General features: G+C 50.0%; 1 protein-coding gene across 1 annotated transcript; it reads left to right on the forward strand.

Annotated features, from left to right (window-relative positions):
* XKR5 (XK related 5) lies at window positions 1-24,006 on the forward strand. The gene is made up of 7 exons (XM_003271412.2): window positions 1-74; window positions 2,603-2,786; window positions 10,165-10,349; window positions 11,129-11,338; window positions 12,803-12,972; window positions 18,765-18,876; window positions 22,333-24,006. The coding sequence occupies exons 1-7, from the start codon at window positions 17-19 to the stop codon at window positions 23,472-23,474; spliced, it is 2,061 nt and encodes a 686-aa protein (XP_003271460.2). The 5' UTR covers window positions 1-16; the 3' UTR covers window positions 23,475-24,006.

Consider the following 24,006-nt stretch of genomic DNA (forward strand, 5'->3'; position numbering starts at 1 on the left):
GGGGTCGGCAAGGAGGATGCACGCGGGGCTCCTGGGGCTCTCGGCCCTGCTGCAGGCGGCCGAGCAGAGCGCGCGTGAGTGCGGAAGCCCGAGGCTGTGCTCACCCCTGCAGCCCCCAACCCCACCCCGGCGCCGGGAGCCGCACAAGCTGCCTATGCCCGGGCGGGCACTGCCCCGGCCTGCGCCCAGCACTGCGCGCCGGTGACGCACGGTGGTAGCCACCCCACCTGCAGAGCACGTCCCCCCGTCCTTAGTGGATGCCCATGCATGCACGATCCCCCCAAGGATGCATGATTTTCCTCCACCCATGCTCGGTCCCCCGCCCTTCGACTGGTGCTTGACTTCCTTCCGCCCATGCACGATCCCCCCGCCCCACGCATGCAAGATCCCCTCGCAGAACCAGGGGAGATGTATCTGCCCTTTCTTCCATCACAAGCTTTGCAAAGTGCTGCGAAGCCAAGATGTGCTGAGCGCAAGTCTGGGGGCGCCCGGGCTCTCCCCTGACCCCCGGCCGGCCAGGGGGACCCTGCGACTTGGAGGCCGCTCGCAGGAGGGGTGGCGGGGGGAGGGGGACAGGGCTCCGCATCCACGCGGCCCTGTACGATGGCGACTCCGCTTCGGGGTTTTGGACGGGGCGGGACGCGACCCTCTTGGGCCACCTCCGTCGCAGGGGGAGCCCAGAGCCCGCCAGCCGCGGCGGAGCAAGATGGCCCCATTTTTCGCGCCCTTCTGGTTTGAACTCGTAACTCCTTCAGTGCCGGGAGGAGCGTCTCCGCCCACTTCCGCCGGGCTCCCTGCGGAAGCCTCTTCCGGGGCAGAGTCCCTGGGGTAGAAGAGGGGGGACCCTGGGGACGCCGCCTCGGGACTTTTACCTGAGTTCGCGGGCGTCCCCGCAAGTCCGGCTGCTTCCGAGGCGCGCAGAGCAGGACGCACACGGAGGACGCGCAAGCGCTCTGGCTCCGCGCCCCGAACTGGAAGGGCTGAGAGGACCCGCGGGGTCGGCACCCACCCCAGGTGTCTTCCGTTGCCCTCCAGCTGGGCACGGACTGGGTGTCAGCATTCCCCACCCCTGCAGTACCCAAGGGTTTTTGTGCAAGGGAGGCTGCCGCAGGACGCTCGGGGTGGTGAGAGCCGGACCCAGCCTGGGCGCTAAGAAGGGCTGCCTGAGCCCGCGGTCCAGAGCTGCAGCGTCTGCAGCTATACCTCAGGGCAGTTTTCCCAGTTTCCCTAAAATCTTCGGCTTGTGTTCATTCATCCACTTAGAACTTTACTACTGGAAAACCTAAGTAACAGTTGTGTGAAAGGATGCCTGTGTGCGGTGCCTCTACCAGCGCACCGCCTCCACGATCAGCCTCAGACAACCCTCAGGAGGGGGTGCTAGGAGTATTGGGGAGGCCCAAAGTTCCAGGCTAGGGAGTTCCCCATGTGAAAGTAGGAGAAGAGGGACCCCACAGAGCGAGCTGTGACCCCACAGGGACTAACTGTTCCGTAGTGCGGAGTTACTGACTGCGGAGTGCAGATTCTCTCTCCACTGTGTAACCACCATCGAAAACAAACAAGCTAACAAACCGGAGAGGAGGTTTCATCGTTCTCGAGGATGCACAAGATGCTAGGCGCTTCGCAAATGTCGTATATTGCCCAACAGCTCTGGAAAGCCCTGACACTGTCATTTAGTGAATGCCTGTCCCTGTTGCCAGAGGCTCTGCTGGCTCCCAGGCTGCTCCTAGGAGACTCTTGCTGGTGATGGGGACACTGTGTTGGTTTGTTACTGTTTTGTTTTGTTTTGAGACAAGAGTCTCACTCTGTGGCCCAGGCTGGAATGCAGTGGTGCAATCTCGAATAGCTGCAAACTCTGCCTCCTGAGTTGAAGCCATTCTGGTGCCTCAGCCACAGGCACGCAGCCACCACACTTGCTAATTTTTGTATTTTTAGTAGAGAGGGGGTTTCACCATGTGGCCCAGACTGGTCTTGAACTCCTGACGTCAAGCGATCTGCCCACCTCGGCCTCCCACAGTGCTTTGGTTTTGTTTTTAATGAGATAGTTAGGTGTGGCCACAAGACGAGACACAGAAGAGACTCTGGAAAGCAAAGTTTGCTGTACTCACACGTCCTAGGACAGGAGACGTAGCACACCATGCCGGGCCACAGGGGAATGTCACCAGGGTGGTCAGGAGGCAGGAGACAGGAACCAGGGGAAGTTGAGGCCAAACCCTTTGCTGGGGCAGGGCACCAGCTTCAGATTAGCTCTTTGAATAATTTCTGTGGCTTTGGGGTATAAGGGTGGTCCCTAGTTGCCTGGCACTGGGCCCTGAGATGATTAAGGCAAAAGAAGATTGCCTTCTGCAGGGGTATGGGCCAGGTAGGGGATGTCTGGCTCTGGCTAGATTTAGTTCGCATGTCAAAGGCAAGCTCCTCCAGGCTGGGCCCTTTGCTAGCTCAAATAATTGCGAGCCCTGGGAGGGGCAGTCACTCCCCAGCCAGAAAAATTTTAAGAGGTCAGAACATCATTAACATCCAGAAAATGTTAAACTGTTTAAAATGCAGGTACCCAGTCTCACTCCAGCCTTCCAACAACCTGCTTGCCTTTCCCCTTCTCCCCCAGGCCTTTACACCGTGGCTTACTACTTCACCACAGGACGGCTTCTGTGGGGGTGGCTGGCCCTTGCTGTCCTCCTGCCTGGGTTCTTGGTCCAGGCCCTGAGCTACCTGTGGTTCCGAGCAGACGGGCATCCAGGGCATTGCTCCTTGGTGATGCTGCACCTCCTACAGCTTGGTGTTTGGAAGCGGTAAGAACAGCTGCCTCTTTCACCTCTGGAACACAATTGCATAAGTGCAGTGACAGGAATCTTCTGTCCATGTGGATTCTGTCCTCAAGGTCCACAAAAGTTCAGCATTGGGAAGAGGTTCAAAGCTGCCACAGCAAACCCCTGCTCTGATATTAGCATGCCCGGGTCCAGCCTGCACGTTGTTGAGCATCTCCAACCTCAGGGGCTCTTTCTCTGTGCAGCTGTGACCTTACGAAAGGCTTTTTCTTGTCTTCAGTTGAAGTCCTGTCTTGCTGTTTTGATTTGTTGGTTGAGCTGTTAGTTCTATATAAAGCAACTTGCGTAAGGCAGTTCCATCTGCACACCTGTCACCTTAGAACAGGAAGATGGCATAGCTTTGGTGAACCACAGACTAGACAATGAAGCCAGCCTGTTGACATTTGCTTCAAGACTTCGTCTCAGGAAATTGTCATTTGGATGCCAGGGCTAATTTTTTCTCTAAAGAAGTAGCCAGGGATTGTTCTGGGGCCCAGTGGGCTTATCTGTGATTGACAGACCATCTCGACAGGTGAGGGCTGATTTTTTCTACTTTGAGAACCTGGATTCAAGGAGCTATGAGAAGAGATGTGTCAGTGAGTTTATATCAAGGGCACATTTCAGCTGTCAGCTGCTGCCTCATAATTCCACTGGGTTGATAGGGATTGTTTTTGTTTTTTGTTTTTTTTTTTTTTTTAGATAGAGACTCGCTCTGTCACCCAGGCTGGAATGCAGTGACCCGATCTTGGCTCACTGCAACCTCCATCTCCTGGGTTCAAGCATTTCTCCTGCTTCACCCTCTCTAGTAGCTGGGACTACAGGCGCGTGCCACCAGACCCAGCTAATTTTTTGTATTTTTAGTAGAGACAGCGTTCCACCGTGTTAACCAGCATGGTCTCGATCTCTTGACCTCGCGATCCGCCCAAATTGGCCTCCCAAAGTGCTGGGATTACAGGCATGAGCCACCACGCCCAGCCACAGGATTTTTTTTAAGGGAGAAAAATTCAGGGATCAGAGCAGCGAAGCCCTGCAGCTCAAGTGTTCATTATATCATAGGCACTGAGGGTTGGAAAGGTGTTCAAGGGGTCGTGGCCAATGCTGCTCTGTGTCCTGGGGGTTTATGTCTGCAAGCCACTCCCAAGAATTTCTCCGGAGGCACTGAAATGAGTGTTGAGCCCCACACAGAGCATCACTGCGAGCAGGGAATGATGCCATCCCGCCCAGAGTAGAATCTCAGCTAGGAGGTAGAGGGTGCTCCTGAGAAAGACTTCAAGCACCCACTCTCAATTTCACTGGACCCTCAGAGTTGGACCCTAAACCTCTAACAGCACCAAAAGCATATTTGCAGCCACAGGCATTTTGCCAAAAGCTGAGCCTTTGTGTTCAAGCAGTGCCATTCCTCTGAAAAGAAAGGGCCCGTCCTTCCATGGAGAAGGCAGAGAAGGATCTTTCGGAGGGCCTCGTAGGGTTAGAGCCTCTCCTGTGCCCTAGCTGCCATTGTCGTCCCCTTCCCTGATCGGCGCAGCCCAGTAATCAATCCATAATGGCTCTGGGTCTTACTTGGCTTTGACCATCACAGTCGTGAGGCATGAACCCCTGAGGACAGATGCCTGTTGAGTGAGTCAGCTGCCATAAGCCCATGTTTGGTAGCCCAAAGAGAGAGGTAAGCCCAGTTGGTCACTTAGAGAAGCTTCCTGGGTAATAGTTAGACAAATCTGCTTTCTGAGGCTGTGTGGACCCTCAGGACCCATGGAATCCACTGCCTTCCTCAGAGATGGGGGCTGCCAGGGAACCACGGTGTGTCCAAATTCATGTTGCTGGTATTTCACAGTGGACCCCACACTGTCTTTCCCATGCACTCTTAATTTTCTTAAGTGATGCCATGATTTTCTGGTGTATATAAAAAAATCAACTTGAACAATCTGGGATATACTAGTGAGCTCATATAGATAAGTGAAGAGATACATGAAAATTATAAATTAGGAAAAACCATTGGTCATATATATTTATTCTTCTTTTTAAAAAGAAGTTAAGGTGACTTTAAAAATACACATCCTTAAAAGAACAAAAAAGAAAAGAAAAGAAGTGAGAAAGGCCAGGTATCGAGATGAAATGTTATAAAACAAGATAGAGCCAGAATGCACAGTTATTGGAAGCGGGTCACAATTTGGCCCTAAGGTTTATCACAGCCAGTGCAAGCATAAAAGCTGCAAGATTTGCAGTGTTTCTCAGGTTAAACATGAACCAAAACACAGAAATTTACTTCCATAGAGGAAAGCTTTGAAAGTTAAAATAGACAGCAGTAGATCTATTCCTCATCCTGAAACTAGCACATTTTGTTCAAAAACACTGAGAAGTGTTTTTAGCGAAGCAATTCAGCTTTCCAAATTGCAGTTCTGCAAAAGGACCTGTAGGGGGAGCCAAAACAATTGCGTTTTGCACAATTTTGAATTGCCTAAGAATAGGTCCCTTTCAGCGTCCTCATAACAAAATACAAAAGAATCTACTAACTGAGAATCCAGTAAAACACAAAGTTGCTTGTAAAAATGCAAGGATTGAGGCCTGGCGCGGTGGCTCACACCTGTAATCCCAGCACTTTGGGAGGCTGAGGCGGGCAGATCACGAGGTCAGGAGATCGAGACCATCCGGGCTAACATGGTGAAACCCCGTCTCTACTAAAAATACAAAAAATTAGCCGGGTGTGGTGGCGGGCGCCTGTAGTCCCAACTACTTGGGAGGCTGAGGCAGGAGAATAGCGTGAACCCGGGAGGCGGAGCTTGCAGTGAGTTGAGACTGCGTCACTGGACTCCAGCTTGGGCGACAGAGCGAGACTCCGTCTCAAAAATAAAAAATAAAAAAAAAAAAGCAAGAATTTGGCCGGGCGTGATGGCTCACACCTGTAATCTCAGTGCTTTAGGAGGTGGAGGCAGGCTGATCTCTTGAGGCCAGGAGTTCTAAACCAGCTTGACCAACACAGTTGAAACCCCATCTCTACTAAAGATAAAAAAATTAGCCAGGCTTGGTCACACACACCTTTAATGCCACCTACTCAGGAGACTGAAGCATAAGAATCGCTTCAACCTGGGAAGCAGAGGTTACCGTGAGCTGAGATCACGCCACTGCACTCCAACCTAGGCAACAGAATGAGACTCTGTCTCAAATAAATAAATAAATAAATAAATAAATAGAAAAACGCAAGGATTTAAGCCATAAGTGTATTCTTTTTAACTTTCCCAATAAGACATACTATGTTAATTTTTAGTCTGACTCTGTTCAAGAGAGCCTGACATTGGTGACCACTTATTTAAACAAAGATCATTACTTTCTTCTACTTAGGTTTTTTACTTCCACTTAAATAGTGTATGTTACCAACATCTTTTTCATCTTTCTTTTTAAGCCCACAAATCCACTTGTAAACTCAGCATGAGATGACAGAAGAATGCCTATCTCATCTTTGCCATGCATCTTGGTTTAGCAATTTTTCTTTAGTGAAAGTTCAAGGTTCTCAAAAGGAAAGTTAAGGTAAACTCTAAAGGTATGTAAGACAAGTTCAGCATAAATGGGTGGAGATTTAATATTTAAAAGTATGTAAAATATAGCCCTAGCCCTGGAGGGCCCAGTCCTGCCTCAGGATTCCTCGAGTGAGGCTTGAAGGATGTTACGATGTCCATCAATGTAGGGAGGGAACAGGCATTTCCGACACAAAGCTGCAGCCGCTGGTGCAAAGACATAGATGCGTGCCAGAAGTGGTGTGTGTGGGAAATTAGGATAAGCTTCTTGAGACTAAAGGGTAAGAATTTCCTAGATGGCAGGAATGTGGCAGGAGATAAATGGGCTGGACCATGAAGAAAGTTTTTTACTGGGTGAAGGAGTCTGGATTTTATCCTCAGGCATTGGAGACCTGTTGGAAGGGTTTGAGCAAAGGAATAATATGGGCAAATGAGCCTGTAGACAGATGGCACCAGGGACAATAAAATGGAACAGAGTTGGGAGGGACGGGGTCCATGCAGGCAGCCAGAAATCCAGGCAAGAGCTGATAAGGACCTGGAATGATGCAGTGACCCTGAGGACAGATGTCGGACACCATCTCATAGGACCTAGTGACCAAATCCCCACGATCTCCGTCCCACCTCAGCTTTCACCCCAGCTTCCCTAGTGGCTGTCCAGGGGTCTCAGCCTGAACTTCTCTCTGTGCAATGGTTTCGAGACAGCTTGTTTCAGAAAACTGGGCTGGTCACCTTCCCACTGGTCCTCTGTTTCTTACAGGAGTAGCCCCGCAACTCAGCCTCTCCTGACCCCCGCCTTACCAAGCACCAGATACTCACTATTCCCAGACGTGGACCTTCGTTTCAGTGCCTTGTACCCTGTGCCACTGACCCCAGACACTCCTTTAGGCTCTTTCTACCACCTGCCTATCCAGAGTTTGCCTGTCTTCCTCTTCCAGGAAGCATTCCCTGACTACCTTATTCTCTCTGCCTGTGACTCTGATTCCACCACTACCCAAGCCACTCATTTTGATACTGATGATATATTTCTTCCTCTTTAAGCTTTTCGCATTTATATGTTTTCTTTCCACCCTGAATCTTACGTTTCTAAAAGACATCTTTCATTTTTCTTCCTTTTTTTTTTTTTTTTTTTTTTTTGCGAGAGTCTTCTTGCTCTGTCACCCAGGCTGGAGTGCAGTCGCATAATTATGGCTCACTTGCAGCCCTGACCTTCTGGGTTCAAGTGATCCTCATACCTCAGCCTCCTGAGTAGCTGGGACTACAGGCACCCACCACTATCCCAGCTCATTTTTCTTTTGTTCTGTAGACATGGCGTCTCATTATGTTGCCAGGGCTGGTCTCAAACTCCCAAGTTCAAGCAATCCTCCTGCCTTGGCCTCGCAAAAAGCTGTGATTCTTTTCTCTTACTTCTCCTGTGGTCTGTAGCAGGTGGACTTTTCAAAGCCCAAGAAAAATGCATATTGAACAAACAAAGCTTTCTGGAAGAGCAAGAAGAGGAAACTACCCCGTGTCAGGAACAAATGATTTGAGAGTGAAAAGAAAACTACTGCCTGCCCTCGTGGTTACATTTTTTAGTGTCATATGTTTTTCTTAAGTTTATGTCAGGAATCAAGACACAGTAAGAAATGGATTCACTCCAGGATTCCAAATCATGAAAAAGGAAAGTTGTTTTTCTTAGACATCTGTCGTGGGATCTCACGAATAAAGCCATTTCAAAGAGGAGTCCCCGAATCTTCTGCCCCGGACATAGAAATGTTTGCCAACCATCAGGGTCCAGCTTGTCACCTGCCAGTCAGAGCCTTAGCGGTCTCTATAGGAAGTTTTGCAGGTGACCTTTGAGATGCATCCAGCTTGGCTTCAGGAGTTGCTAAATTGAAGTGATGTCTAGTTCTTAACTTGGACAAGACAGGGAAGCAGAATCCGGTGGGTTTGCTGGGCAGCAGGCTCGTGTGCAGGTGGCGGTGGTCGTCTCCTGGTTGCTGCTGCTGGGTAGACCCAGAGAGGAATTGGTGGGTGGTGGCGAAATCTCACCTCCAGGCGAGACTCGAAGCCTGACAGCCCGCAGGTGTGGTGGGGAGTGGCTTCGTTGTCATGGGTTCTATGTGGCTCTTCAGGCTGTAAGGAAGGCGGCTGTGCCACTTTCTACTCGAGATGAAGTTTCCAGTAAAGGTGTCTGGCGTAGGCTCCTGGGAAACAGACGGAAGCAAGGACATGTTCTGACTTCTTTCTCTGGTGCTTGATTCCTTTTCCGAGAGCCTAGGAGGGCCACCCAGGCTGGGTGAGCAGATGTGTCCCCGTGGCCCTGGGCCACCCCATCCTGTAATCCACAGTGCAGACACCAGCAGCTCTCTCCGCTGCCTGGTCCTTGGCCTCCACCCACCCTTGCTGGTGTCCCTTTTGTATCCAGGCCCCTTAGTGGGAACTGTCCCCAGGGTGCTGTCCTTGGCCTGTGCTGTCTTCACACAGTCTCTTCTGGCCACTTCCAGTCCCTCAACCACAACTGGTCATCCAGATCGCTCCTTATGGGGGCTCCACCCATCCTCACATTCCTCGCTGCTGAAGAAATTCATATCTTAGCCAATCCAGCACTCCTCACCTGGCTTATTTCCATCGGTAGCACCACAATTTCCAAGTCATTTAGGCCTGAAACCTCAAAGCCACTGCCACCTCCCTCATCTCCCTTGTTCAGTCATCAAATCCTGATCTCCAACCCCACTATTTCCTGCACCTGCTCCCTACTTTCCAGTACTAGGGCTCCCTTCTAACTCACCCTTCACCGATTACTGCTGGAAGTATTCTATTAGCTCTATTTCCTCCTGATGTTCCTATCCCCTGTTCATAAACACACACTACATGCGTGTGCACACACACACTCACACTGCACATGCTACACATACACACTGCACACATACATGATATACACACATATACCTTCATGCACACACACATATAAACATACACACCACACATCTGCAAGCACATAATGCCTATATACATATGCACATGTTTTGCACACTTGCACACACACATGTGTACATGCACATGCAGATACACATACACACACAAGCACATGTACACCACATGTGTGTGCACACATATACCTGCACATGCACTAGGCACATACACATACATAGACACACAAATCCATACACATTCATCTCATACCCCAAACAGTACATATTACCTCTGCCGAATTCATTTTTCCAGAGCAAAATCCAAACCCCATAGCCTGAAGTTCAGGGCCTTGATCTACTTCACTGGGACCACATCAGCCTCCAAGCTCCGCATGGTGCTCCAGCCACCTGGACCTCTGGCCACCCCCCAGCAAATCCCCCAGATCCTTCTTCCCTGTCTGCTCTTCATGTGCCCCAGTTTTAGCAGCACACAGTTCTACATTCTGTGAGGATGAGCACGAGCGTTGTTTCATCTTTTGTCCTCCAAAGAGATGACAACACACAGTACCTTGCAACAAATATCTGTCGATAAATTAATTCCCTTCCCAGGAGGATCCGGGGTGGGACTCAGGTCGGGGTGATTGCCGAACCTCACATCGCTGGCAGTCTGGGTTCCCTTGCCACGCAGCCGCTCCAGCTCAGAGGGCCCCCAGGTGAGGTACTGGGGTAACAGACGTGGGAAGAGTGTGGCCTGGCTGAGCGCCATGGGACTCGGGGAACTTACATGGAATTAACGTCTTCTGCTTGCAGTCAGAGCCTGGCAACAGCCTAACTAGTAACTCTAGGTGACTAGTAAGGGCATAGGATATTGCTTAGCATGTAGTATGTCTCTAAATGAAAGCTGGTCCTATTGAATCTCGCCACAGTCTGGCTCCATGTCACGTGCCCTCTGCTGTTCCCTAGGCACTGGGATGCTGCACTGACTGCTCTGAAGAAGGAACAGGAGGCTCCTCACCGAGGCTGGCTGCAGCTGCAGGAGGCCGACCTGTCGGCCCTTCGACTCCTGGAGGCCCTGCTGCAGGCTGGGCCCCACCTGCTGCTTCAGACATATGTTTTTCTAGCCTCAGACTTCACAGATATTGTGCCAGGTGAGTAACTTTCACCACAGAGCACAGACCTGAGACCAACTCAGGCCCCAGCAACATTTGTCTCCAGCTCCCACTCATTTCAGGCCATTCACATTCTCATTATGTCTCTCCCTGTTTCTCTCAGTTGCTTCTTGTTTCCCTCTCCCTCTGTCTCCTGCTATCCCCTTCTCTCCCCTCCCCTTCCCCCCTTCTCTCCCTCCCCACCTCTCCCCTTCCATCTTCATCTCTCCCTTCTTCTTTGCTGAGTGTCCACAGTTGCATATGCATAAATTAAATGCTTCACATATATGCCTGCACTGTCCTTCCATCCATCTTTATCAAAGGGCCTGACACCATTTGATGTTTTGGTTCTTTTATCAAACCTCCTTCATATGGATAAAACAGCAAAGTACATTTGGGGTGGAACCATGTTCAGAGCCTTGTAGAATCAGCTCTGTTATATACAGAGGACTTAGAGGATCAGGAGCTGAGATGTTTTTCTGAAAGGGCATAGAAAGAAAGAGTCCAGCCCATTTGCTGGGAAGAGCATTTAGTACACTGGGCAGTGGAAATATTTCCTGCATATCCCCGTTTCTTCCTGAATATAGACATGTGGATTTGGGCATAGAGTTGTTATGTTACCTACTGGTCAAAGTGGTGGGTTAGTGATACTCTCTGTGCAGCCAGGCTTTAACAAGAGGTTACACATCCCATTAAAGAAATGCCATGAGTGAATCTTCACAAGGTACTGTTACTTCGGAACCTTCAGAGCATACCACGTCTTTCTGCTTCCCTTGCAGGGGTGAGCACCCTGTTCTCCTGGTCCTCACTCGCCTGGGCACTGGTGTCCTACACTCGCTTCATGGGCTTCATGAAGCCAGGCCACCTGGCCATGCCATGGGCCGCCCTCTTCTGCCAGCAGCTCTGGAGGATGGGCATGTTGGGAACCCGCGTGCTGAGTCTGGTTCTGTTCTACAAAGCCTACCACTTTTGGGTTTTCGTGGTTGCAGGTGAGCTGAGCTAATGATCTGGTCATCTGTTGCTGCATAACCAACCAACCCAGAAATGAAGGTCTCAAGAATAACCACTTATGATCCTCAATCCCAGGCCTGCAGGCTGACTGGGCTCTCTGCTGAATGGAGCTTGCTTGGGGGGCCTCAGAGATGGCAATGGGGCAGCAGGTGTTCAGATTCATAAAGAGCCTTGACAGGAATTAGCAGCTGAGAATTCCAATGGCGAGGAACTGGAAACTGCTAGTCTTCTGTGAAAACAGGCTTAGAACTGGCTCAGCATTGCTTCTGCTGTATTCTGCCAGTCAAAGCAAGCACAGCCAGCCCAGATTCAAGAGCATGGAGGACTAGACTGCATTCCCGATGAGTACACATCCAGAGCAGGAAGGAACGCGTGCTGGCTCTCTTGGGAGATACTCTGCCATAGCTTAGACGTCCCAGCCCTCAACACTCCCAGCTAAATCTGGAGCAGAGAACTTCTCAGGAGACTGTTCTGTGTTACAGGCCAAAATCTTTTATGTAGAAAAACTGTCACTGAAACAGGAGGGAGGTACAAGGTCCCACCTGCCTCACCTGATATAAAAATATACAGTATATATGTGATACTGCACATAGCTTCCAAAAGTGCACCATTTACTTTGAATGCTGAATCTTAGACATCTCCTCTGTTGCAAATAGGACAGCTCCACTAAATCCAAGCCCTCCCTCCTCCCTCAGTCTAGGCACAGGCAATATGAATGGCAAGGACAGAGAGTCTATCTGGCTCTGGAGACTCCCTGAATAGGGCCTGTGTGTCCCTGCCAAGGAGAGCTGTCATCTCTGGTCATCAGCGAATATACTCTGCAAGAAGGAACACTGTACTCTTGTTTTAAGAGAATTGGAGACACTAAGAAATATTTGCCCCTTGGGCCAAGAGCAAACATTAAATACAGTTATTGGCAAAACAGATATTTTTTTGAACAAAAACTGTGCTTCTAAAGAGAGATTAGCTATTTTGTTATTCTTTTTAAAAAAATTCAGCTTGAAATCCAAAAGGATTTATTCGTCTTAAAATATGGGAATAAAAATTAAAGCTGCACCACATAGGGTTCTTTCCTTTGGATGTGGAGGTTTTTAGCTCTTCTAACAATTTTAAAATAATTGGCAGTCAGTTGTATAACTGGCTCTTTAAACACTTTCTGGAATAAAAAGGGCATAGGTATACAATATTTGGCAAGTGTTATTGAAGCTAGTCTTTCTTTTGCCATTTTCAAATTAGGTCAGATACCCTTTATAAGGATAAAATGGGATAATACATGCAAAGATAAACTGTGTTGGTTTTGTGTCCCCCTCAAATCTCTTCTGGATTTTGATGTTTCGAGTCAAATGTGGTCAGAGAGGCTTCCAGCCCCTGGTCTCTGTGTCCTTTCCTGTCCCCCCATCTCCCTGCGTGGACCCTGACGTCTGCACCCGGCTTCTCTGCAGGTGCCCACTGGCTGGTGATGACATTGTGGCTTGTTGCCCAGCAGAGTGACATCATCGACAGCACCTGCCACTGGAGGCTGTTCAACCTGCTCGTGGGGGCCGTGTACATCCTCTGCTACCTCAGCTTCTGGGACAGCCCTTCTAGAAATAGGATGGTCACGTTCTACATGGCAAGTGGCACTTTTCTTTATCCTAATTTTTACAGCATATACAGCAAGTGGGGTGTATGTGGGTGTGTGTGGGGTGTGTGTTTGTGTGTGTGTGCACCGATGCACACCTATCTCTTGAAAAGGAATAGCTTAGTTTAAGAAAAATTCTTAAGGAAATTATAGTCTTGAACAGAGATGACAGGCTTTGAAAATAGTAACCCCACCTCCAGTTGTGGCCCTGCATTCAATGTGGCAACAACTCAGGCATATTTGGTGATGTCTTCTCTACATCAGCCCACCTGCTGAATATCATTACAGTTCAACTGTATTATATCATATACTCAATGTCTTTGTTAATCAACTACATTTTTATCAGTGGTTTATGATTAAGATCCAGGCATGGCCCTAGATAGTAGCAGAAACACAAAAGTGGCCTAATACTTCTTCAGATTGCTTTGAGTCCAGTAGAGATTTCTTCCTATTTAAAAAAAATTATATTTGGTAAGTAAGTAGGCACCCAAATAACCAAAATCAGACAGAATGTGGCTAGATGCCAGGAGAGAAAAAATGTCTGGGACTCATAGGAGTAGCTGCCAGCATCACCTCTCATCGGGATGACCACAGACACTTTTGGCTGGACAGTGGAGGTTGAGCTGGATTATAAAAGGCAAATGAGAGAAAATACAATGACGTTGGCGGGGGCATGAGTTTTAGAGTCAGAAAAACATTCACTGGAGCCCAGCTCTGCTGACTGCTACCACCAGCTGGCTTCAGCCAAGAATTTCAACCGTCTGAACCTACTTTTTCATGCGCACACTAGGAATAAGTCACCCCCCTCTCAATGTTCCTGTGAAGATTAAATAAGGTCTACATACTTTTCAGGGTTCCTATAAAGACCAAATAAAATAATATACATAAGTAGCTGGCACAAAATAACCCATAAATTGTGGCCATTATTGATATGAAAATGTGAGACTTTTGTGGGAGGAGTCAGGCATTCCAGGGTAGAGACCTGGGTGAAGGTAAAGGCAGGACGCAGCTCCTGTCCAAGAAAGGGGAGCGTCCTAGACACCTGCTGATTTTAGGACCCATATGGCACAGTGACCCCTAGGCTATGAGTCAGACAGAGCTCACAGGACTTGCGATGTTGGACACATCACTGAGCCTCACCAACCTCAGCGTCCAGATCCGAACGCCGAGCATAATAATAGCATGCATGTTGTAGATAGGTTCACGTGTGGCAGGGCCCAGGTCATGCATAAGCAGCCTCCCAATCAACATGATCCCCAAGTGAACAAAGTGGAATATTGATTTTGTCATCCAATTTGCTGAAGTGGCTTATTCATAGGTGGACACCCGGTCTGCCAATGCTCAGATAAGCAGGAGCTCAATAAGGAGGAGTTTGACACCTGCCACCTAGTTTGTTTGCATTTGTCACACTCACACCTCAGTTGCCGTGTCATCTCCCAGGAGTTTGAGGGCTTTTAGAGAAGGAAAGAAAGTAAGTCCTTCATTCTTCCCAGCTATCTCATACAGTCACTAGATCACTGAGTCAAGAGTGATTAAATAGGAAAAGCAGAAATCAGACACCATTACATTTGCAGTGAGATCTACCACAGTGGGACGAGCGTCCTTATCTCTCTCCCTGTGAACAGACCCATCCAGGCCGGGCAGTCATAGCCCAGGGGCTTGGATGCCTGCAGCATGTGATGGGGAACATGGGCTTTAGGCCTTGGTGCCCAACCAGCTAGGGCTTGATGCCAGGATCTTTCAGTTCTGAACTGTATGAGAGTCATCGGAGGTCCCCCGCCCGCAAACCCAGTTTTTGCATCTCTGAAATGGTTGTTGCTAGGATTGACAAGGTGATGGATAGAAAGCCAAGAGCCTGGTGCCTGGCACAGGTAGATAGAGGTAGATGCTCTGAAAGATAAATAAATAATTTATAATAAATGAAACAGACATCGGGGGCAAGAAAGCAGAGAAAGAAGGAAAGGAGGAAGGAAGAAAGGGAGAAAAGGAAGGAAGGAAGGAAGGAAGGAAGGAAGGAAGGAAGGAAGGAAAGGAAAGTAGGGAAGAGGAAGGAAGTGGAGAGTAAAGATAGCCAATATCGCCATAAAGAGGTGAAACAACACATAACTCCCAGGATAACCTATTAAACTACTGACATTTCAAGAGTGCCTGTCAGTCACATTCTCAGGTGAGGCTGCAACCATGAAACTGAGGAAAAGGCGGAGATGACAGGTGGGCATGCTCGCCCCACACTGCACCATGCACACTGCCCAGACCTGAGTCTGGGCCCCTTCCTGTGCCAGGCAGTGCTGGGCAGCCCTGGCTCCGTGGCATGGGCCATTCAGAGTGCGAGGCAGCCTCTCCCACTGTCCTCAACACCCCCAGCTAATCTCCATTGATCCAGTGTGCTTGAGTGGCCAGCACCTGAAGCCAGTGCCTCTGGGCAGGTTAGCGATGCCCAGGCTGTGATCTTGGAAGCCTGGGGCCATAATGCAGTGGACGCACTGGGGGCGCCACTCCCTGAGATGTACACCCTGCTGTCACAGAACTGTGCTGCCATCCGAAAGCATTACCTTCTGCAGAGGGTGCCGGGACCCACGCAGCCCCAGCCTTCGAGACAGCAGCTCACACAGGAAAGAGGCTGCCAGACCCCAGGTCCTGGGTGGGCCCCGGAAGAAGCTGCAATTCCTGTCTGGAAGCCCCAGCCTTGGGCAGCACAGCCCAGGGCCAACCCAAGCATCACCCACCTATGTTGAGCCTATTCCTGGGCCACTGGAGAGTGTACCACCCCACATCCCTTCAAGTAGGAACATAAGGTGTTTCGTTTTTGCTTTTGTTTTTCTGAGACAGAGCTCGCCCTGTTGCCCAGGCTGGAATGCAGCAGTGCCATCACGGCTCACTGCAGCCTCGACCTTCTAGGCTCAAGTGATCCTCCTACCTCAGCCTTCCGAGTCACTGGGATCACGGGTGCATACCACCATACCTGGTTAATTTTTATACTTTTTCGTAGGGCCCTTAACCAACAGACCACCGCCTGGCAGGGATTCAGAGGTTTCTGCTGGAAGGATCTGGCAGGGGCTGGGGGCTGGGAGCCTCCAGTGCAGCTGGGCCTCAGCCCTGCTGGTTGTCAGTGGCACTCAGGGCGGCTTTTCTAAAGTGGAGATTCCCAGGCTCACCCTCAGAGATTCTGGCTCAGTAGGTCTGAGTGCGACCTGGGAATCCGTGTCTGGAGACAGCCGCAGGTGACACTATGACCGGCCTAGCTCAGGAGCTACTCACCTGTCCTCACCTCCTCCTCAGAAGCGGAAGCCTGCCTCTCGATCACTTCTGAATGTAGTAGAAGACCCGGTCTCACTTCTTTCACCCATCATGCGTTTATTCACATCAGCACACATTCAGCTTCCTCCCGTGCTGAAAATGGAGTCAGACACCACAGTGTGAGAGGGCCATGTCTCAGTGGCCACAAAGACATAGGCAAATCCATGCAGCCACTGTGATCAAAGAAGTGACGCTATCAAAACCCTACAGGACACGAGAGGCAGAGCCTGGGAAAGTCAGGCAAGGGTTTACAGAGGGGACCTTTACGAGGTGCTGTGTGGTGAGTAAGGTTCACCTGAAGAAAAGGTGTGGAGGGCGCTAGGACATTTCAGGCAAAGCTGCAGAAGTAACGGAGAGACCCTGGAGTGTCTGGAGATCCACAGGAAAGTGAGTGCGCGCAGCGTCAGAGGGAAATAATGCCCTGCGCTAGTTAAAAGCAATGAAAACAGGTTGCACGGAGTCTATCGCCATAGGGAAGAGCCCTGCATGAACTGAATCCACCTTCAAGTTGTGCAGAGGTGACAGGGCTTAAAAGGGAGAAAAAGAGAGGAAGGAGGAGGAACATCCAGGAGCTTGGGCAGAGACAGGGAAGTGGAAATTTACAAAAAGCAGGAAAGTGGGATCGTAAATGTGAGTGTGCCGTCTGCGTTTGTTCATTGGCGCTTGTCACTTGTTGGGAGCAGAAACAAATTTCTCATTTCTTTATGAGAGGAGGCAGGAGTCAGTCCTGTTAGAGCAATGCACCCACCAGGCTTGGAGTTTGTATTTAAACAGATGGCTCTTGGGTCCTTGAGGAGACAGTTCTGGGTAATAGAAGATGTATATCTCAGAGCGCAGCAAAATGATTTGCAATTGCAAGCTTTCTAAAGTAACTGCTCGGAAAAGAAGTCCAGGGTCCTATCCACCCATCACCAAGTTTTGGCTGGAACAAACAGTACATTCTCCTGGCAGCATTGCGCTTTCTGAGGGAGGAACTTAAAGGAGACTGAGGTCAGCATTGTAGGAGTGAGGCCTTGAGCTGCTGGAAACTCGGTCAGTGTTTGTTCAAGTCTCCCTGTGTAGGGAGGTGAGGGGGATCATATGTGCTCTGTCTGGAGTTCTCGTTGGCCAGGGTTGAAGATTCATGGAAAAGAAGGCTCAGAGAAGCCTGACTGGAGTTTGGTTGAGGAAAGACTGTTTGTCAGTGGAATGTCATTTGGGGAGGGCATGCTGGAAGATGACCCCAGAAAGGAAAATTTGGGCTAAGTGGCAAACAGGACCATCTGCTCTGTTGAGTAGTAGGGACTGGATCCTGAAGTTAAGGTGGGGCTGTTTCAAGGTGCCTCGGGGAGGAATGGCAAGCTGTAATCTCTGAGTGAAGTGGGTCGCCCCGACATTGGTGTGAAGGAGAGATTTCAGAAAGAGAATGAAGATAGGGGTTGCCAAGACAGGAGGCATGGGGCCAGAACCACGAAAATGGCGGAAAAGACAGGAGGCAGGTGATGGAGTTGGGACAAACTTAAGAATCTGAACCACCAGAACCACACAGCTGAGGAGTGGGGAGAGAAAGGCGCCTTCTGTACTGGTTGGTGGCCAAGGCACTTAGTACAGAAACCCTGCCCATTGCACCCAGAGGGACTGGGAGAATGGACATTCGTAGGATTATGAAGCAGCTCCTCATAATTTTTTTTTTCATTTCTCTCCTTATTTGAATTTTTGAGAGTGAAAAATGAAGCCAGTGAATAGCCCTGGCAAATCTTTTGAAGAGTTTTAGCAAATCAGCATATAATTTAAGTGTTATTTTAAAATAAATAACATACACAGTATTTAAATATATCGTCTTTGAATTATGTCGAGTTCGTTTACTTATTTTAATGAAGACGCATATTTTTATATTTAAAAATTGGAAAGCAAAGTTAATAAGCTGACCCAGATGGGCGTACAAAGAGCCTTCCGGACCATCTGCCATTTTCACCAGCTATAGCCACGGGGCCAGGCTCCTTTGTCAGCCTGCGAGCTCCTGTCTCCAGCTGCCACCTGGTGGCCGCAAAGCAATTTTTTTAAGGAAACAAAATCCTAAAGTTGTTTGAAAGTTTGTGGCCCTAGCTCCCTGGAATTCAGTGGCATCATGAGCTGTGCAGCTATCTTTAAATATAACACTAATGCGTGCCTGCAGTTAGCATGAAGATGGAGAAATATGCAAAGTAGAAAATAAAAGTATCCTCTCAGCCCAGACTGACTCTCTAAAGGCAGCCCCACTGCCCTTTGAGGGATGCCCTTACATTTCCTGGGCCTTTATGATTCTGCAGACACTTTAATGAGCCACCCTTTGCCAGAGAAGGTCTCAGTGGGACATAGCCCTGCTCCTGGATGGGCCCCAGCAGCCTGGAGTCTCCAGTGGGCACTCAGGATGGAGGGGAGGGGGAGCCGCTGCAGACGCACGGGACGGGGTGGTCCCTGGGCAGTGTGCACCTGACCAGGTGTGGTGCCCTCCCTGGGTCCCGCAGGTCATGCTGTTGGAGAACGTCATCCTGTTGCTGTTGGCCACTGACTTTCTCCAGGGGGCGTCATGGACCAGCCTGCAGACCATAGCTGGGGTCCTGTCTGGATTTCTGATTGGTGAGTCTCAATGTCACCTTCTTATCTGCATCCCCTCCCCGGTCAACTTTTCTTTTTTTTACAATGGGCTCAAAGGGCAGGAAATTGAGTTCAGACATGGTTAACTGGAGACCAAGGAACCAGGCTCACTGCGCTGTGGGTGGCAGAGCCGTCCCCATCAGAGCATGAGATACTAAGCTCAGCCTCACCTGCCTTGCTTGACTCTGCTCGGAACCTCACACAAAGCTGGGGCTGTCCCTCTCTACCCCAAAGCGCCCGTCCTCCCGGGAGCTTCCTGCAGGGTTGAGGACGTGCCTTCCCTCTCCCCTCCCACCTAGGGGAACTCCTCGGATCTTCCTGACATGGTACCCCCTGCAGCCCATAGGCAAGCACCCCGGGAAGTGGGTGCCCTAGCAGTGGAGGAGAGGACGGTGAGGCACAGAGGAGGTTGAGTCCCCGAAACAGCCAATGGTTTGTAACAGATAGAGCTGAGATTCAAGCCCAGCTCCAATGCAGGTCTCAGCACAGGCCTGGCACTGTCATCAGCGGTGTTTTATGAATGCATGGCCCCAAGGTCTGTGTCGTGCCCACAGTGATCACCTCGCTTCCCAGATTGGCATGAGTTCTGCAGGGATTCCACCCCCCACTTGAAAGGTGGGGACACCAGCCTCCTCTCCCAGCACAGCAGGCTTCCACCATTGTCACTCTCAGTCCTGCGGTGGGACCATCAAGGCCACCACCTGCACGTCTCATGTGGGGCCTCGTGCTTCTGCAACATGGGCCAGGACAGAGATTCCCCAGTCCTCTGCAACAACTCCTGCCCTCACTCCAAAGCCTGCTCTCTGTCACCCACACTCTGAAGAGGTGCCTGGAAGTGGCCTCAGGTTCTTTTCTTGCTCACAGCAGCTGGGGGTTGGACATGGCCTGTGCGAGTGGCCTGGACCGGGGAAAGGAATGACCTGGACACAAAGCACTTAGTGAGATGCAGGGGCTGTTCACGGGTCAGAGAAATGTCATACGCCGTGGCCTTGTAACAAGCATTTGAGAGCCACAGACCACCCTGGGTTTCAGCTCTGTCCTTCTTCATGAGACGTCACGGGTCCTCACTTCTTCCAGGTTCAGGTAGTTGAGACAACCTCCTCTTTTTCAAATCAAACTTTTTAGATAATTGTAGTTTTAAGAAATAATACAGAGCTCCCTGTACCCATTACCGGGTTTTCCCCCAGTGGTAACATCTCGCAAAACAGTGGCACAACATCACAGCCAGGATCTCCACGTAGTATGTCAAGGTGCAGGCAGAACCCTTCCATCGCCACGAGGACCCTTCATGTGGCCCCCTTCCTCTCGCCCCTGCCACCTCCTTCCCTCCTGGCAACCATTCTTCTGTTATCTGTTTCTGTTATTCTGTCACTTGGAGAATGCTTTGTGAAAGTACCACACGGTGTGTGCACCCTGGGGATTGGTCTTGTTCACTTGGCAGAGCTCTCCGGAGAGCCTCCCCGGTTGCTGTGTGTCAGCAGCTCCTTGCTTTTTATGGCTGAGTCGCATCCCATGGTTTGGACGGACCACAGCTTGTTTCATCATCGACCCGTGGACAGGCATCTGGTTCATCCTTTTTAGAATAATCATTTGAATAGCAGAGCATTGATTTCTAAGCTGTGAGTGTGGATAAATAGCCTATGGGAAACCGAGGACTTCGGGCTGCCCGGGTGAGAAGCACCACTCTCGCCACATTGCATCGTGAGCTGGGTGTTCCTGGCACATTCCAAGCAATCCTCCCATCAGGGAGGGGCCGTGTGACACTTGGAATGAAGGGCCCTTGCCAGCCGGGAGGTCTAACAACTCATCTAGATTTTCCAGTTCACGGGAGGTATAGCTGAGTCCTGGGGGCACAGTGTGCTGGGAGGGAAAAATGTCCCCTCATCTACTTTCTGGATTTTGACACTCATTCAAAAAAGATGTCCCACACCACTCCGAAAACCTGTCACACTCCTGGGAGTGGATGCCTGGTTTCCTTCCCGTTCCACTCCAGTGAGAAGACATGTTCACGGCCAGTATGCTAGCCCACGGCACAGCATGAGGGAAGTGAGCGGGAAGCCCATAGCCATGGGCAGCACCCAGCACCCAGGTGGCCGCCGGTTCACAGCCCTGTGCACCGCTCCTCCTCCGGCCTCTGATGGAGCTGCCAATCCCCTGACTCCTAGGTGACCCTTGGGAATCCTCGGCAGGAAGATCGAACACAAATTATAGTCCAAGGAGCACAGGCTTGCATCCAGGCTCCTCCCCTTTTCCTTCCATCCTGGGACCAATATTCATTGAGTACCAACTGCATGCCAGCCTGGGGATGCCACCAAGAACCCCCAAACCACATGGCCTCTGGAAAGTCTGTGTTCACTGAATAAGTGTGCCCAGGACTTCTGTGATCAGGGGTCTTTGTTCCTCTTTCCTGGCCTTAGGTGGCTGCTTGTAAAAGAAGGGTGACAATATGTCCCTCACCGGGCAATTGTGAGAATTCAAAACGGTGCAGAAATTGGCTGAGCAGGGCCTACTGCAGAGGTTGCACTGAACATGGAGAAAGCCCACCTCCCTTTCCCAGCTTTGAGCCTGGCCACTAACCAGCTGCTTGATCCGGGTCTCCCAGTCCCCCAAGACACAAGAGAGGATTTGGGGGTGGGGGTGTCCTTCAGGGGGTCTTTCTAGCTCCGTCATGCTGCAATCTCCTGGCCTTCTCAGACATTGCTTCAGGTTTTGTGCTGTTTATAATGAGAACCCTGAAACCAGGCACTTTATCCAGTACAACAGGAAACTGGAAATAACGTGGGAGGCTTACTGGAATGCTCTGTTAAAGAAATTATTGCAGCAGTCAACACTTCTGATCAAAATAAATTAAACTGACAACAATGTGATTAAGATGTTTATGCACAAAGGAAGTGTTGTTGTTGTTCATGGAAATTCCTTGATATGGGGTTTTTGATGAATCTGATTAACCTCTGTTTAGGTCTGACTTGTTTTTGAGGTTATTTCTTATGCCCTCCCTTCCCCCAGCTTTGTAACCCATCAACCACTGTATTGACTGTCGAATTTGCAGCGTATGGTCCAGTTACTTGAAAGTAGAATGCTTATTTCTACCAAACATTTTGTACATGTGTGTACACACACACACATGCATGAATGCACACTCACATGCACACACATGTAGATGACTGAACTGGAGCTGCCCTCAAGACAAAAGCATAGAATCAATCGGATTTAAGCCTTGTTATTCATGTTTAAGTTTAGAAACATTTACAGCTTTTAGAAGCTGGAACCTACTTAAATTCCCCCTTAATATCCAGTTCTGAGGCTCCAACAAGAGTCCTATTTTGGATCCCAAATTATCTTACTCTACACAAAAGGGCCAGAACCTGAAACTGCACACCACAGGGAGGATGCAGACTTCAAAGAACATAACCTTGTGATCTTTTTGTTCTTTTTCAGGCAGTGTCTCACTGGTAATTTATTACAGCCTGCTGCATCCAAAATCCACAGACATCTGGCAGGGCTGCCTAAGGAAGTCCTGTGGCATTGCAAGAGGTGATAAAACAGAGAGAAGAGCTTCTCCCAGGGCCGCGGCTCTAGCTGGGAAGAGAACCGAGAGCTCAGGCTCATGCCAAGGGGCAAGTTATGAGCTAACCATTTTGGGGAAGCCCCCTACCCCTGAGCAGGTCCCCCCAGAGGCTGGACTGGGGACCCAGGTTGCTGTGGAGGACTCTTTCCTCAGTCATCACCACTGGCTGTGGGTGAAACTTGCCCTAAAAACAGGAAATGTGTCTAAGATCAATGCCGCCTTTGGAGATGACAGTCCTGTCTATTGTCTACCTGCATGGGGGTTGACTCAACAGGACGACCTGCAGAGGAAGGCCCTGTCTGCCCAGCAAGAGCTCCCATCCTCATCCCGTGACCCCTCAACCTTAGAGAGTGGCTCTGCATTTGAAGGTGTCCCTAAAGCAGAGGCCGACCCATTGGAAACCTCAAGTTACGTATCTTTTGCCAGCACTCAGCAGGATGAGGCACCTACCCAGAACCCAGCAGCCACGCAGGGGGAGGGCACCCCAAAGGAAGGAGCCGATGCTCTTTCTGGGACACAGGGGAAGGGGACAGGTGGGCAGCAGAGAGGAGGGGAAGGACAGCAGAATTCCACGTTGTACTTCAGTGCCACTGAAGAAGTGGCCACATCCTCACAACAAGAAGGCAGCCCAGCTACTCTGCAAACGGCCCACTCTGGAAGCAGGCTGGGAAAGAGCAGCCCTGCCCAGCCTGCGTCACCCCACCCAGTGGGCTTGGCACCCTTCCCCGTCACCATGGCCGACATTAGCCCCATCCTAGGCACAGGCCCATGCAGAGGCTTCTGCCCCAGTGCAGGCTTCCCTGGAAGAACCCTCAGTATCTCAGAGCTGGAGGAGCCGCAGGAGCCCACAAGGGACCTAAGTCACCCTGCAGCTGTTGGTGTGTGGATGTCATTGCCACAGGTGAGGACTGCCCATGAGCCCTGCCTCACGTCCACCCCTAAGTCTGAGTCTATCCAAACAGACTGCAGCTACAGGGAACAGATGAAGCAAGAGCCGAGTTTTTTCATCTGACCACAGTCATGGTGGGACAAGACAACAGGCTGACAAACCAAGCTGGTCATTTGGTGCAGTGAGAAGAGAAATCCCACTTCTGACACCTGTGTCCTTGGGCACATCACTGTCACCTCTAAATCTCCATCTGCATCCCTGAAAAATGAGGAAACAGGGCTGGATGATTTCGCAGGTCCAATGTAAACATCACAGACCCCACCCATGCATAGGGGAGACTCCAACACACTTTAGAGGAGAAGAAAGAGATTCCAGTCAAAATTGTCTGCTGCCTTTTATGAGCTATAAGTTCCCTTATTTTATCTTTTTGCTATGGCTTCTAGGAAACACAAAGGTAAAACCTAGATTCCTATTTTATTTGACGTTCTTTTTACAATTAGCTTTGCCTCACACTTAGTGGTTATGAATCTCATTTTAATATATTCTAACTGCATTATGTTATGAAATCTCCTGGTAAGATATTTTGAATGCTTTCTGGGAGTAGATAAGGCCTGTGTGCTTGTAATAACTAACATAACTGAAAGTGCAAATGTCA

Source organism: Nomascus leucogenys, chromosome 4 (genome assembly GCF_006542625.1).
Source record: "Nomascus leucogenys isolate Asia chromosome 4, Asia_NLE_v1, whole genome shotgun sequence".
Taxonomy (NCBI): domain Eukaryota; kingdom Metazoa; phylum Chordata; class Mammalia; order Primates; family Hylobatidae; genus Nomascus; species Nomascus leucogenys.